The following is a 16,320-nucleotide window of genomic DNA, read 5'->3' on the forward strand; positions in this document are numbered from 1 at the left end:
ACCTACTGCCATCAGGATAGTCCACTTCAAATTTTACCAGAAGTGAGTAGTTTATCTGTAAAATAAATTCTCTAACCCTTCATCATTGACATAGCTGTAGAGCAGTGAAATGCAATCAATGTAGCCTATTACAAATGCTACCAACAGGGAATAGACTATAAGATAAATTATTTCCCCATTCATCAGTTGCAGAACTGCAGTACAGTATAGTGTCTGAAGCTATCTATAAGCTATATCTATAAGATAGACTAATTATCCATTCTTCTGTGGCATAACTGGAGCATAATATAGTCCCAGACTACTACTCAGTGTAGCCCAGGTGTCAGATCAATGACCTTTATCTTATTTGACTCATGGATAGTGACAAAGTTATACTGCAGTACTACATCCTGACATCCTGCAGAAGCATGCCTACTACACAGGTACTTTGAATGATCATCAGTGGAACAGGCATACATAGGAATGGTGGCAGCACACTGTGACTCCAAGGTGTGAACAGCTATAGCTGGCTAGTTTTCTAACTTTATTACAGGCCTTTTATTAGAACTGGCCAATATTCAGAGACCCTTTGCTCCAGGAGCTATCTCTGTAATGCAGAGGGACAAAGTCCTGACTGCATATCAGAGGACCCAATTTCAACTAGGTGCTTAAGCGATGAAAGATTCAGGCAGAAGAGTGTGAAAGATGAATAGCATAGAGGACTGCCGATCCTCTGGTGTGTGACTGGTGTTTTCCCAGTGGCCAGTTGCTTCAAGGCAGGTGGAGCCTTGTGTAGCAACAAAGACCATTACCTAAGCAGATGTAGGCTTGGTGCCCCAAAGCCAGAAAAGGTAGCACTTGGTTAAGTGTCTGGGAGCTTGAATGCAAACAGACGGATTCCCACAGTCACATTTTGGACACTCCTCCTAGTCCCATCTCATTAGCTCATTCTACTGAGTATGGCGAGGTCAGTTGGGAAGGCGCACCACCTTATTCTCTTAAACTTGAATTATCTTCTGTTTCTTTGCTTCCCACTTACTTAAAAAATGCACTTTATTCAGCTTCTTTTCTGTATCGTGCATCCTTCTACTTTATTACTTAACTATGCTTTTTGCTGCTTGTTCTTAAAAATGTTCAGTTTTATTTATTCTGCTACCTTTATTACTGCTTGTTAGTAGCCTGATTAAATTATAACTGTTATTCTAAGCCTCTTAGTTCTGATTTAAGCACTTGAGCTTCAAACTAGTTTTCTTACATAAGGAAGATTAGCAGGCTACACTCTTGTTGGTTTGCGGTCTACACTCTTTTAGCAGGAGAGAAAGCTTACATCCTTCTCAGTTGGGAATTGCTGGTTGAAGGCTTATTGTATCTGTTGTTCTAAAAGTGTCTTAGCTCTGCTTTAAGCACTTGGTCTTCAGGCCACTTTTGTGGAAGAAGAGGGTAGTATCTGCCTTTCTGAGCTGGGAATTGCTGGTTGAAGGCTTATTGTGCCTGTTTTTCTAAGTATCTTTGTTCTGGTTTAAGCTCAATTAACTGGAGCTGCTGTGTGTTTGGTGTCCTTTGCCAGAGGACACTGCTTAAATCCTCCAAGCCATTCAAAGCTAAGAACAAGAAAGTAAGCTTATTTTCAGTTTGAGCTGTACTTTTTATCTGTATTTTACTGTTTTACTGCATTAATTTTTGCCTTTTTGAACTTGCTGAATCTAGCCTGTTTTTCATACACTTGAACTCAAATCCAGCCATCTTACATTAAGAAGGGCTTCCCTGTACCCTTGTAGCAGAAGAGTGTGGATATAGCCTTGTCTGAGCTGGGGGTTGCTGGAGGAAGGATCATTGTGTGATTTCCAGTGGCTGACTAGTTTAAAATTGTGTAATTTTGGCTTTACATAAGCCTTGCATTTGTGAGTAGCTGTGCACCACACAAAGGGGGTTAGCAGTGCCTTGTAGAGATAAATTTCTATAAACTATTTTTTCCCTAGACACCAATCAGTGAAACTCTCCCAGCTTCCCTGATGCTCTGTGGGCAATGCAACTGCACACTTCTACACTGCAGGCAACTCAGCTAAGCACTGAGCTTTGTCACCCCACTTTTAATCTCTAATATTCTATAGAATAAGTCCCCTTGTTAATCCCAGTGCAATAGTTGATTTAATTTGCCTTCTCACAAATTAGCACTTAAGAATTACCTGCTACTATGGACAGTCAGTTTCTCAACATTTCTCCAGCCAGCCTGATTGACATGGGCATCTTGAGGCAATGTAGCAATTGCCTCATGTATACTGACAAACATTTGCTCCTACAGCTAACAAATACAGTATGCGAGATATGTAACTATACCATGAAACTAGAATCAGTCCCATACCTCCCAACTGTGCTGAATTACTCATTTTTTACTGAGTTTTGGGGTTCAAATGAAGGGGTGCCGCAATTCCCAAGTGGCACCCCTTCATTTCCAATTTTTTCTTTTGTTTTTAATTTGAAATGGCAATTGGAATGAAGACGTGTGTGTGTGTGTGTGTGTGTGTGTGTGTGTGCGTGTGTGCGTGTGTGCGCGTGTGTGTGTGTGTGTGTGTGTGTGTGTGTGTGTGTGTGTGTGTGTGCGCGCACTCAGGCTCAAACCCTGTACCTTGGGTTCAGGGTAAAAAGAGCCTAAAGTCCCTAGCCACCACCACTTCTGAGCTTTGCCCAGGTTTTTTGTCCTAAGAGGTTGAAAACTGTTGTGAGAAATGAATTCTCTAAATGATACCCATTAAGTTTCAAAGCTTTGACCAGGTTTTTGTGCTAATAAGTTGAGTGCTGTGGTGAGAAATGGATTCACTAAATGATAGCCATTAAGTTTCAGTCTTCCTATTTTTTAGGAAGCTGCTGATTTGGCATAGTAGTATGTTGCTCTGACTGTAGTGCATATGGTCTTGGGTTCAAGACTTGCTAGTGAAATGCATGGTGGTAACACATTTTATTCTAGCACCTTTACAAAATTATACAAGCTGTGTTGAAAATGTGTCTCTGGTAAGTCCCTAGCCACCACCACTTGTGAGCCTTGTCCAGGTTTTTTGTGCTAAGAGTTGAGAGCTATGGTGAAAAGTGAGAACTGAATTTGTATTCCCCCATTATTGGCTTTGTTTGTCCAGTTTTTTTTTGTGCTAAGAGGTTGAGAGCTATGGTGAGAAATGAAAACTGAATTTGTATTCCCCCATTATTGGCTTTGTCCAGGTTTTTTGTGCTAAGAGGTTGAGAGCTATGGTGAGAAGTGAGAAATGAATTCACTAAATGATAGCTATTAAGTTTCAGTCTTCCTATTTTTCAGGAAGCTGCTGATTTGGCATAGTGGTATGTTTCTCTGACTGTAGTGCATAGGCTCCTGGGTTCAAGACTTGCCAGTGAAATGCATGGTGGTAAAACAACATTTTATTCTAGTAATTTTACAAAATTCTACAAGCAATGTTTAAAATGTGTCCCTGGTTTTTGACCTTTCACCCCTGAAAAAAAGTGAAATTGAAAATAAGTGTGAGAAGCTGTGCAAGATGCCTATGGCTTACACTACTGTCATTCTGTTTATAGTGTGGATGTGGAAGTAGACTTTTATGATGAAAATGTTCTGAATTGGGCAGTTTTGTCATTATTGGTTCATGCATTTTGTTCATTGCCTACAGTACAGCCTATTGGAAAAATGTTAAAACAATACATTTAAAATGCACTGTCTAAAAAGTGTGCTGTATTATACAAGGAATATAATTTAATAAAGTCAAGAAGGTGTATCAAGGAAAAGAACACATGTATGTTTCTTGTTTTGTGTGCAAGGGGCCAATGATTTGAAAACAGCCCAAAGGTAATCTTTATCCACCACTGGCCAGATGCATTTTCTTTAGATGTGGTGTGGGTTTCAATGCTGTTTCAATGAATGTGAGTTTCAAGGGCAGAGACATTTTAATGCTAAGTCAAGTCTAATTTCATTGTGAGACAGTATTGCTTTGTTTACTAGATGTCTATTAGTGTTTGTGCATTGTTGTGCTGTAAAATGTAAAAATAAAATCCAAATAATCATTGTAGAAGTAAAGCAGTATGTACACATTAGTGTTTATGGTAAATGGGGTGAAATAGCCAGGTAATGGGACATTGGAATGGCTGCAGGGGGACTCTGGTGCCATATTTTGGTTGTCTGTTCTTCAGTTTGCGTTTGTAAGTTGGTATCCCACAGTTCCATTGGAGTGGGTGGGTGGGGTTACGTAATAATGTATGCAAATTAGATGTTAACCAGCATACAGATTTGTACCTATTTTTCATGGGCCTTGTCCAGATTTTTGATGTTTCCAGGTTGAGAGGTATGATCAGTCCTCATGTAACAATAAACAAGACATCAAACAGGTTGTCAGCACACCCACTTTTCCACTCACACAAGATAAAGTCAAGACACATAAGCCCATATATGCAGAGGTACTCACCAAGAGCCTACCAAAAGACCAGAGACCTTCCAGGCACAAACAACCTACACATACTGGTACATGAACAGAATACAACACAACACATAACACACATATCCATGTATCAACAATTAAGCCCCTAAGGCAAAAAAACACAAAGCTAATGTCTAAGTCATAGGCAATTCAATAGTGAGACACACAGATGTCCCCTTCACCAGTTTATACAAGGAGAGAGTTACGGTCAGCTGCCTGTTAGGTGCCAGGATACATCAAATCAGGCACATACTCAAACCACTCAGCAACAGTTACCATTATGACTCTGTCATAGTACATGGTGGAGAGAATGATTTGAGATGTACCTCTCTGAATCATATGAAGAGAGACATGACTGAACCCTCAGATTGTGTCCTAGGCAGGTATGTCCCTAGTTGTAAGCAGAATTCTACCTTCACCTAGGATGATGCCACAATACAGGCAAAAAATAATTGATTTCAATAATTGGCTTAGCTTCTGGTGTCACTCCATGGCCATCCAGTATCTGACAGCCTAGGAAGACATGGTTGACAGACCACACTGCTTTGGCAGAGATGGCCTTCACTTGTCTCCTCAAGGCTTTTGGATACTGGAAAAGATGCTTGCCTCCCCATAGTGCCTCTTTCATGCAATGTCAAAACAACAAAACGTCTGATGTAAAGAAATCCACTAGAGACAGGTTCAAGGTCATGCTGCTTAATGCTAGGAGCCTAAACAGTAAACTACACTACCTGGAAGTACTCCTCACCTTTGAAGATGCTTATGTCTGTGCAGTCACTGAGACTTGGTTCAAGGCAACAGAGAGCACCCTGGCTGTACTAGGCTACAATGCCTGTCACACGTTCAGACCTCAAAATGGCATGAGAGAACCAATGGTGGTGGTGTATCCATCTTCATTAAATCCAAATGCACCTCAAGACTGGTAAAACACTACCACTCTCTTGAGCTATTCCAGGTCCAATTAACTATAGGTAAAATACCCACATCAACATCATCTCTAGCTACAGGTCCCAACCATGAACCAGCAGAATCACGCTGCCTACCTGGACTTGCTACAGTCTCTCAGTATACAGCAAAACACCTTGGTCATGGGAGATTTCAACTATACTTCCATTGATTGGGCAACTTACATCAGCACAAACATGATTACTCTGAGGTTCCTGGATTTTGTTAATTCAAATGTCCTGGAACAGTTGGTCTGCACCCCTACAAGGTGTTCACTGCATGGAAGGTGACTGCACTACCCCCTGTGTGCTGCCCTCTCAGGTAAGGCCAGACCATAAATCAGTCTTGCTTGTAAAAAAAAATCAGACCCGACAACCCCAAAGGAGCAAAAATAAATAAATAAATAAATAAATAAAAAAGAAACATTCTTCCAAAGTAAACTATAACCTACTAAGCGATAGTATAAATAGTTTCAAAGCCCCTACTAACACAGCCAACAATGACTCCTATGCAGAAAAGTACGCAAATGCCCTTTATAGCCACTTAGACAAATGTATTGACTCAGCTGTACTTGACAGGACTAAAACCAGGTCCTCCCATAAACAAGCCTCCCTGGTGGACTGTAAGTATAAATAAGTTATATAACGAAAGAAACTGACATCTAAGAACAAGAGGGTACTTACTCAACAGAGGAAGAATACCCTCCACAGCCTGAACAAGCAAATCAGATATCTAGTAAAGACCTCTAAGGCTAGTTATGAGATTAAATTAGCATCCCTAACTAAAGACAATCATAAGGCATTGTTTAGCTATGTCCAAAACCTAAAAGGGTATTTCCAGATGTGGACAGAACTTATAGTGGACAGTACCACTCACAATGAACCTGAGGAAATTACCAACCTGCTAGCTAACAGATTTGGCAACAATTTCACTCCCATGTCCTTGGGAACACAGGTTGATAAAATTGTTGACACCAGTCCTCTACCGAGTATCTCCAAAGAACAGATCATGCAAGTGCTCTCCAAGACCAAAAACACAGTCTCTGTGGGACCAGATAACATCCCAGGTTGCTTACTAAACAATCTAAAAGTAGATCTAGTGGAACCACTTGGCACTCTCTTTAACCACAGCCTGAGTACTGGCTTTGTTCTGGCAGAGTGGAAGCAACAGTAATTCCCCTGCACAAAAGGGGTGGGGTGGGGATCCAGCAACCAACACAGGAAACTATTGACTCATAAGCCTAACCAGCCTTATTTGCAAAGCCATGAAAAGAATCATCATGGATCTTATCAACAAGGACACAGAAGACCTTCACACTCTTGAACCAACCCAATTTGGTTTTGTCTAGGGTACATTTTGCTTATTAAACATGATGGACTTCTTTGAGAATGCCACCAAAGCCCTGGATGAGGGTAAAACATTACATCCTGTCTATCTTGATTTAGCCAGGGCTTTTGACGCAATCCCCCACTCAGGCATTATTGAAAAACTCTCCCAGCTGGGGATTAACCCATACATCACTAGATGGGTATTCAGCTGACTCGCAGACAGAATGCACACTGTCAATATTAGGGAGTCCTCCTATGAACCTATATGGTTTTCCCATACAGTTCATAGCTCTCCTAGAACATATTTATAAAGAAAATGAAGCTTATGTTAAATTAGGTCCCTTCTCTTGAGAATTAATTAAAATAAACAAAGGAACAAAGCAAGGTTGCCATTTATGCCTAATTATTTTTCAATTAGCTATTGAAGTCTTAGGTATCGCTATGAGAAATAACCCCAAAATAAAAGGTGTAGAATTCAATGATAATTACAAGTCTAAGACAATAGCTTATAGTTTTAACCTTTTGTGCTAGACTTCCACAGAATTATCCACAGAGCCATATTTGATATTTTATTATATGCTTATTCAAGTTTCTTGTGAGGATGCTTGAATCAGATTTGGATTGTACTGAAAACCATTTTAGAGAACATAATACAGAGTCCAGCTGGGTCTTGAAGAGGGGGACAGGAAGATTTTAATACTGTAGAAACACCCCATAACCTTATTGCATTTTATAAATGTTAACCCAGTTGCCCAGCCTGGGTTACCTGGGACAGCTCTGTTGAGTGACAGCTGGATGTAACATCAATCAACATGCCAAACATGAACTAAGAATTGCTACAGTCAGTCTAGGTTCACTGACAGGATGCAGCTTGGAAGTGGATGACATGATGGTAGAAAGGAGGCTGGACATCCTATGTATCCAAGAGAGAAGATGGAAGGGCAGTGCAGCAAAGCCACTTGGCTTGTGATCCAAAGTCTACTACTCAGGAGTAAGACAGGCTAGGAATGTGGGAATTGTGTTGACCAAAAGGCTTCAGAAGGTAGTGGGTGATGCCATCAAAATTAGTGACAGACTCATGGTAATCAGACTTCAGTATAATGACAGGGCATTATTCGGGATCTCAGCCTATGTCCCACAGCAGGGTTGTGATGGTGAGAAAAACAGTGCATTCAGATAGCACCTACTAAATAAAGCAGTACAACACAAATTGGTGTTTATAATGGGTGACTTGAGTGCACATATTGGGACAGAGAGTCAAGGATATGAGGACTGCCTGGGTCCACATGAGTGGGGTAAAATGTATAAAAGAAGGCAAGGCCATTCTAGACTTCTGTCTAAGGTCAACAGAGACCAGGTGGAAGACCTAGAAGTTGACTGGAGAGAAAGTACAACAGTTCAAGGAATTACTCAGGGCTCTAATACCCCAAGAAGAAGAGGAAATAAGTGGAGTTGAAGAAGAATGGCAGTGCCTCAAAACAACATGTGTGAGAACTACAGAATATATATGTGACTGAGCCAGGTACGGAAATAAGGTACATAAGGAAAGCTGATGGTGGAATGCAGAAGTACTGGAAGTCAACAAAAGAAAGAAGGAGTGCAGGAAAAGTGGGAGATAGAAAAGATGGACCAGGCTAGGAAGGAATACTGGTTGGCTAACAAAGAAGCTAAGAAAGGAGTTGCACTAACAAAGAACAGGGCATCATAGGCACTCTACAAACTTCTGGAATGCGACTCTGTAGATGGCATAAAGAAACTACATCACTTTGTAAGACAAAGACAGAAAGATAAAGAAGATAGTCAGGCACCCTTCATAAGGGATGCCAGCAACAACCTGCTCACCAGTCCACAAGACATCAAAGGCAGATGGAAGGAGTACTTCCAGTAGCTTTTGAATGAAGAAAACCCAATAGAAGCTGTACTGCCTCAGACAAAGTCTACAATGAGTGAAGAAAGGGAGCCTACCCTTGAAGAAGTAAGAATAGTCCTAAGGAAAATGAAGTCAGGGAAAGCAGCAGGGTCAGATGAGCTCACAGTAGATATGATAAAGATGCTGGGTGAGATATGAGAGAAATGGGTCCTGAGGGTACTCATAGCAGTGTGGAGAGAAAGGCATATCCCAGATGACTGGAGAATAAGCATACTTATGCCAGTGTACAAGAACAAAGGGGACATCCACAACTGTGGGCAGTACAGAGGCAGTACAGAGGCATCATACTCCTGTCATATTTCATGAAAGTTCTGGAGGGGGCGACTGATAAATGGATATGCAGAGTAGTAGAAAAAATAAGATGGGAGATGAGCAGTTCGGATTGAGATTAGGATGCAGCACAACTAACCAGATGTTTGCAGTGCGACAGATAGTTGAGAAGAAGCTATAAATGATGAAAGACCCCCACCTGGAAATCCTAGACTTGGAAAAAGGATAAATGGATAAATGGATATGCAGAGTAGTAGAAAAAATAAGATGGGAGATGAGCAGTTCGGATTGAGATTAGGATGCAGCACAACTAACCAGATGTTTGCAGTGCGACAGATAGTTGAGAAGAAGCTATAAATGATGAAAGACCCCCACCTGGAAATCCTAGACTTGGAAAAAGCATATGGTAAGGTCCCAAGAAAGCTGATTTGGGCAGTAATGTGGTGGTTCGAAGTTCCAGAAACACTGGTAGAGTTAGTGCAGGTTAGGTACAAAGACCTAATGACTCAAGTACAAACAGTATTTGGTATCACAGAGGGGTTTCCAGTGGGAGTAGGTGTGCACCAGGGTTCAGCTCTGAGCTCACTGCTGTTCATACTGGTGATGGTCTATATTAGCAAATAGGTCAGAGGGGACAGATCAGCAAAGTTACTGTTTGCAGACAATGTGGCATTACAGGCAGATCCTGAGCAAGAACTTCAGCAAAGTATAGCGGAATGGAATGCAAAACTGAAATCACATGGGATGAATAGATAAGACAGTGGTAATGGTAGCAAATTGAGGAACTCAGAAGAAGCTAAGAACTGAGACAGAAGGGAAGATAGTGGAACAAGTTAATAGCGTCAGGTATCTGGTAGGGGTGGTTGAGGAGAAGGGAAGTCTGAATGAAGAGGTCAAAGCTAGAATCAGAGGGGCTGCAACCATCTGGCATAGAGTGTCAAGTGTAGTGTATGACAGAAGAAGACCAAAGAAGTTGAAAAGTAAGGAGTACAAGACAGTGGTACAACCAGTGCTAATGTATGGTACAGAAGCCTGGGCAGCAAAGGCAGAGCAGATGAAAAAGCTAGAGGTGATGAAAATGAAGTGCCTGAGAAGAGTTGTAGGATGCACACTGTGGGACAGATGAAGAAATGAGCACATAAGAGCAGAAGCCAAAGTAGCTCCAATTGCAGAAAAGGTCAAGGAGAACAGATTAGTGTGGTTTGGGCACATGTACAGAAAAGCAGAAGGCAATCTGGTGAAGAAGATTTGGGATAGACAGGAAGAAGGTAAGAGGAAATGAGGGTGTCCAGCAAAGAGCTGGATGGTTTGTGAGAGAAGACATGAGTGTTGAAAAAGGCAGAAGTGTGGCATTGAATTGAGAGAGATGGCAACTGTTAACAAGGCACCTTGACCCCATGTAGAAAATGAGAAAAAGGGGGTTGATGATGAACCCATGAAATATGACTTTTAAATATTGACCAGTAACATGACATAGAGGAATAAAGCCCTGACTGTTGTGTAGATGACCCAAGTTTGATTACTAGGTCAGGCATCTGAGGTGGTGACATGAGAAAGATGGGCATGTCTTGCTCTGGGGTTACATTACACTACTACATGGTTTCATCAGGGAGGAATATAGCTGTCATGCCGATGAGCTTTTGATCATTACTGACATGGGTTGAAGTCAGATGGTGAAATGGTACTACATCCTTCCATCAGGATGTGACACACCTGTTAAATGGATTGTCTGCCCTCCTCATCTCTGGGGCTACCTTTTATCAGAGCATTGACGGAGAACTACAAGCTACTATAAGTGAGTATTACATCTGTGAGACTAATGCCCTTACTTTCACTTGTTTTACAATATATTTATGGAAAAGAAAACAGCAAATTACAGTTAGGAGTAGTCTACCTGTCAAACAGATGATATACTCCCCTCATTAGTGGTGGTGCTGTGAGGTCAGCATAATCTCAAATATCAGTAACAAAATGGAGAGGCTAAGCAGTGAACAAGCAAAGATTTAATAACAAATACAAAACAGTAGTTATTTGTTATTAAATCTTTACTTGTTCACTGCTTAGCCTCTCTGTTTTGTTACTGGTTTGAGTGGAGGTGTAAGTTTCTATAATCTCAAATATCAGTGTCTACAACCAAGGGATAGAGAAACAATCAGAAAGATATCTTACTTATCTTAAATGCTATTGTATTAGGACATGGTGCTGGATGGAGCACTGCATATGAGTATGTGGTAACACCTCTATAAGATGGAGGGTCTGCCTCTCTTCATCCAGAGACATTAAGACACTGTTATATGCACTGGTGCCAGTATACTTCATACCATTGTTTTAGAGAAGCAAATACACCAGGGAAATATATTCCTTACTGACCAGTGATAGTCATACCTGTCAACCTATTAGTACAAGAAATTTAGACAACATCAAAAATAATGCAGAGACAAAGGCCCAAAAAATAGGGACAGATTCTAAAGGGTCTATATTATATCATCAAAAGGACAGGTCTATGAACGGCACTTACATTGAAAATGGTGTTCAGCAGATTTGCTCTTGCGGGCGACTGTGCCCCCCCACACCCCCTTCTAATTACATATGCCAACTCTGAGATCACACTACAGTGAGGAAAGGGAAAATTTTCCGACCTTCACTGTACCACAGTCTCACTATGAACAGTTTGCTGAATGGCATTTTTGATGTAAGTGCCGTTCGCGGACCTGTCTTTTCAATGATATAATATAGATCCGATTTTAAATACTGCTTGTTTAAACTTAGAATGTTGCTAGAATAAAAGGTTTTGAGTTAGCATGGATTTTCTGAAGAATGTGAAGTCTGAAACTCAAATGTCTGACATTATTTAATAATTTCAATTCTCAATGATTTGTCAGAAAACCACAAAGTTTATGAGGAACAGACCCAAAAATATGAGACAAGAATCTGGACAATTAAGAGGTATGGTGGTAGTGTAGGAATAATCAGAATGATTTTTTGTCTCCATGAATTTTCTCCATTGGCTGCTGGCCATCTCCCTTTTTCCAGCTGGTGAAGGAACCCATCATGCAGTTACCCAGTAAGTTTCTTTCTTCTTATGCCATAAGTCTCTGAGCTATGTGGTCATCATGCAACCTTCCACAAGAAGAGTTGCATGGGTTACCTCCCAGCATTTAACATTATGCTTTTATTGACAATTGCTTTAGCATTTATTTAAATGTTTGAGTCCAAACACTATTAACAAAAGATGAAAAGCAGTTTAATTGCATGTGTGTGCTGACATGGACATGCCCCATCCCAGTTACAGTGCCACATAATAGTACCACAGTTCCAATGTCTGCAATGATGAATGGCCTCCAACACCATTTGGCAGTGAACTTAACCTAGCTGTGCCTCTTCATCTAAGATAGATTAGCCAGTGTCATTTTCTCACTCCCAACTTCCCTCGGCGGTTTCCTCCAATGCTCGGCCTACTATCTGAACCCAGGCTGTCTGAGATGTAGTCAAGGCTTTATCCCTCTGCATCATGCCAGAGTACCACATAGTTCCTATTGTTAGGAGGACATCTATGTCTGATATTGCTCTTATCTTTAGTGACACTGGCAGAAAACAGAATGATTCCTAAGCACTGCCTGCCAGCAGAGAGTAGTACAGCTGTCAGGAAGATGTTGTGTCTCTTATCCCTGGCATCATTGCAGGACAGAGTGATGCCAGAGCACAACATGATACCATAACGATGTAGCAGTGACATCAGACAGATGCACTATCCCCTTATCAGTCTCATAGGTCAGAATGATGGCACCCCAGTGTATCACCTTGTTTGGTAGAAGTAATCTTATCAGATGTTCTGTTTCTCATCAGTGGGTTTCCATAGATAAGAATGCAGCCAAAACAATGTGACCTGTCAGTTGAGAGCATAGCTGTCATACAGGTGGTCTGTACCTCTTCACTTGCATTGTCATAGGTGATTATATGAGACCACTACAGACAGTAATCAGAGTCAGACAGATGATTCACTGTCACTGCCATCACTAGAGGCTTAGCCACAGGACAAAACCACATCATAACTCCGCATATTAACACCAAGAAGAGTAATGATACAAGACATGCATTTTAACTGCATTCTGACATTACATGAGGTGAGAATGGTGATTCAGCCCTACACTCTGCCATCATGGAGTACTAATAACAGACACACAAGATGACACAGCCTGCTTCTGAAAACTGAAACTAATGGTGAAACTGTTCTGCAAAAGTATGGCTGATCACTGCAGGATATATTAGCAATATAGACTAATCCTTTGGTTGAACAGATGGTAAATCTGCCTATAAGTATTGCTGACACTGTGGTCAGCACACGGATATGTTTGCTGCTCATGTAGAGGCATTGGAGAAAAAAGTACATGCTTATAAGCAGCTCCAATGGCAGTGACTAAGTTTTTCAGCTTACATAGAGCTTGGTGTTGTTCCATGGGATTGTGAATCTTGAAAATGCCCGCATTTGGCAACACCTACTCTGAACTCCTAAAGAAATGGCAGGCATTAGATCTAAAATTAGGTGCAGATTATATGGGTCTTATGAACACGTTCTTTACCAGTATTGAGAATGACTTAAAGAAGGAGATTGTTCAAATGGAAAATGACATTTTTGGTATGTCTTCATTCAAGGACTCTATACGTCTATGTAATGAAATGTAAATATTGTGAGCATTAAATATTTGTGGCATTCAAGAGTTTAGTATTTTTTTATTTGGTTTGTGTTTTTTTTAATTGAAGACTCCATTCACTGTTGTGTTGCATCCATGCTGCCCCCAGTGTCTGAGATTACTCTATTTATGGATTGTGCACCCTGATCGTTGTATCACCTTAAGCTCTTTATAGATCCCCTTCCATATCTCTCAACCTCTTGGAGGAAGAAATCTGGACAAAGCCATAAATAATGTGGGGTGACAAAGGCTCAACATAGGGGCAATTTTAAATTTTTCTTTTACAAACTTAGAAAGTTGATAGAATAACATGTTTTGCATTAGCATGGATTTTCAGAAAGGTAAAAACTCTGAATCTGAAACGTTTGTCATTATTTTCTGACTTCACTCTTCAATGTTGTGCCAGAAAACCACAATTTCATGAAAATAGACCAAAAATAAGAGGCAAAAACCTGGATATTCAGCAAAATGTGTACATTTGAGATGTATGCCCCTTCCCATTTTCCCCTTCTCATCATCTTGTTGATGTAAACCTTTTCAGATTTGTTCATTTCTTTTTTCTTCTTTTTGTATACTAGTGTGTGTTTAATAGATAAACAATGATGCTTCAGTTCTATTTGTGCAGCCTTTTTTGCTAAAGTTTTTCCATTAAAGGCAACTTGGATTTGTTAGTATGTTGTGCAAATATTTAACATGTCACTGAAAGGTAAAGTTTATTTATTTATTAATAACATTTTTTACATTCTACCTTCTAATTGCATACTTTATCTCGAACTTTGTGAAATCTTTCTACAAATGCTGTTGGATTGTCAGTGCATTTAATTTCTAATGCATTCTAAAAATGATTAAATAAAAGTATGCAAAAATTTGGCAAGGTACGCCAATATTGGCCTAATTTATGTAAGACAGTTAGCAGTTGCAGACCTTACCAAAGAAGGCTGTAGTCTTAACATCACACAATGATGTTGCAGTAATTTTTGTTGCTGTTGCACTATGAAGAAACATGCTAGACTAGCAAAATGCATCAGTTGCTGTAAACTATATTGTTGTTATGACCTTACTTCATTTTTTATTCTTTTGTGCTTTTTAGGGTTAATCTCTATTGATGAGTTTCGTCAGATGTGGAAACTTTTCAGTAAGCACCTTCACATAAACATTGATGATAATGCTATTGATAACTTGGCTAATAGCATTGACATTAACAAAGATGGAAGTATAGACTTCAATGAGTTTCTGGAAGCCTTTCGTGTTGTTCATAAGATTGACAATAAGGAGAATAAATGAAAAGAAAAATTAATGGAATTCTTGTAAAAAACAAAAGTTGTCAATGTGCGATAAAATACATGTGCATGCTTAATATGTTTACATGAATGCTATAGCCTTCATATAGGTCTGAATGAGAAATGTCTTCTGGAGAGAAAAAAACTACATCACTGTAAAAGAGACTATGCAACAATAAACTATCCTGGTTAAGTAAAAGAACTCAGCATCATTAACCATATATGTCAACATTTTCATTCTTGCATTTTAGCCTTACATTTGGAACATTTATCCCAATATATATTTGTACATTGATTTCATAAATGTTAAAAAGGCATTTATAACCTTTGAGTTTGGAAAATGCAGTCTATTGTGAATACATTTTACAACTATCTTTTGCATGCTTAGCAGCACATATGCTGCATAGACCCTGGACTGCCCAGGGTATAAATAATCTCACAATAGATTTATTGTATTTGTGGTTACATCAGGTAAAACAAGTGTTTACTTCAGGAGTGGTTATATCTGTTTTTGAAATTTAGCAGTAGGGTATCAAAGCTCACCAAACCACTAGGACATATAGCAGAAGACTCATTTTTAACCTATTAACATAACATGCTTTCCCAATTAAAGAAACATACATTCTTTGAATTTCTCTCTGGTGTATTTTTAAGTCTTTTTAGCATTTGTTAGTTCATACTAATGACTTTACTATAACAGTGTAGATAACCAATAACACTTATTATTCCATATTCTATTTGTCCCTTGTCCTTACTCTCAACTCATGCATGAGTTATGAGTTACCATTAAAAGTAATTACATATTACTTTGTATTTCTAAATCCATAATGCCTGCTCTTTTAACGGGTGTTCCTTTGAAGGACATCCAAAATGGACAGCTAAGGTTGTACATAAACTGTATCAGATGCAAACAATGGGAGAGGGGAAGTAAGACAAAAGAGCATGACTGGGGTACCACCAAGAAAAGAAAGGAGAATGGGAACAAGACGGACATGGAAGTACTTTAAGGGGATCAGTGGACTGTAGGAATGTGGCATCTCTTTCTGAAAATCATTGGAGAGGAATAACAATAATGAACAGTTTAAAGACAAATGGGGGCAGCTTTCAGAGAATATGAGGAGGAATATCACCGTGTGAGTAGCCTTCTTACAGAGGCTGTGATGCCACAGTTATTAAGGAATTCAAGAATCCATTATATGGACAAGAGACTGTTGCTGTGGCACTGGGGAGCACAAGAGACTGTTGCTGTGGCACTGGGGAGCACAAGAGACTGTTGCTGTGGCACTGGGGAGCACAAGAGACTGTTGCTGTGGCACTGGGAGCACAAGAGACTGTTACTGTGGCACTGGGGAGCACAAGATATTGTTGCTGTGGCACTGGGAGCAACAGTCCTTTGGTTAACGGTGACTTGCTACTGCTCTGATAGTTAGTCAGATGGGTACT

The 16,320-nt window shown here is 40.0% G+C and overlaps 1 protein-coding gene across 3 annotated transcripts in view; it reads left to right on the forward strand.

The window, feature by feature from the left end:
* PPEF1 (protein phosphatase with EF-hand domain 1) overlaps positions 1-15,093 on the forward strand; it is an 829,637-nt gene extending 814,544 nt beyond the window's left edge. For all 3 annotated transcript variants that reach the window (XM_044073062.1, XM_044073063.1, XM_044073064.1), the window contains one exon: positions 14,688-15,093. In XM_044073062.1, the coding sequence (XP_043928997.1) occupies positions 14,688-14,881 (194 nt within the window). In that variant the 3' untranslated portion in view covers positions 14,882-15,093. The remainder of the gene's footprint in view (positions 1-14,687) is intronic.
* Positions 15,094-16,320: the final 1,227 nt, after the last annotated feature.

The sequence above is a fragment of the Protopterus annectens genome, chromosome 5.part1, assembly GCF_019279795.1.
Source record: "Protopterus annectens isolate FY-2018-M chromosome 5.part1, PAN1.0, whole genome shotgun sequence".
In the NCBI taxonomy this organism is placed as follows: domain Eukaryota; kingdom Metazoa; phylum Chordata; order Ceratodontiformes; family Protopteridae; genus Protopterus; species Protopterus annectens.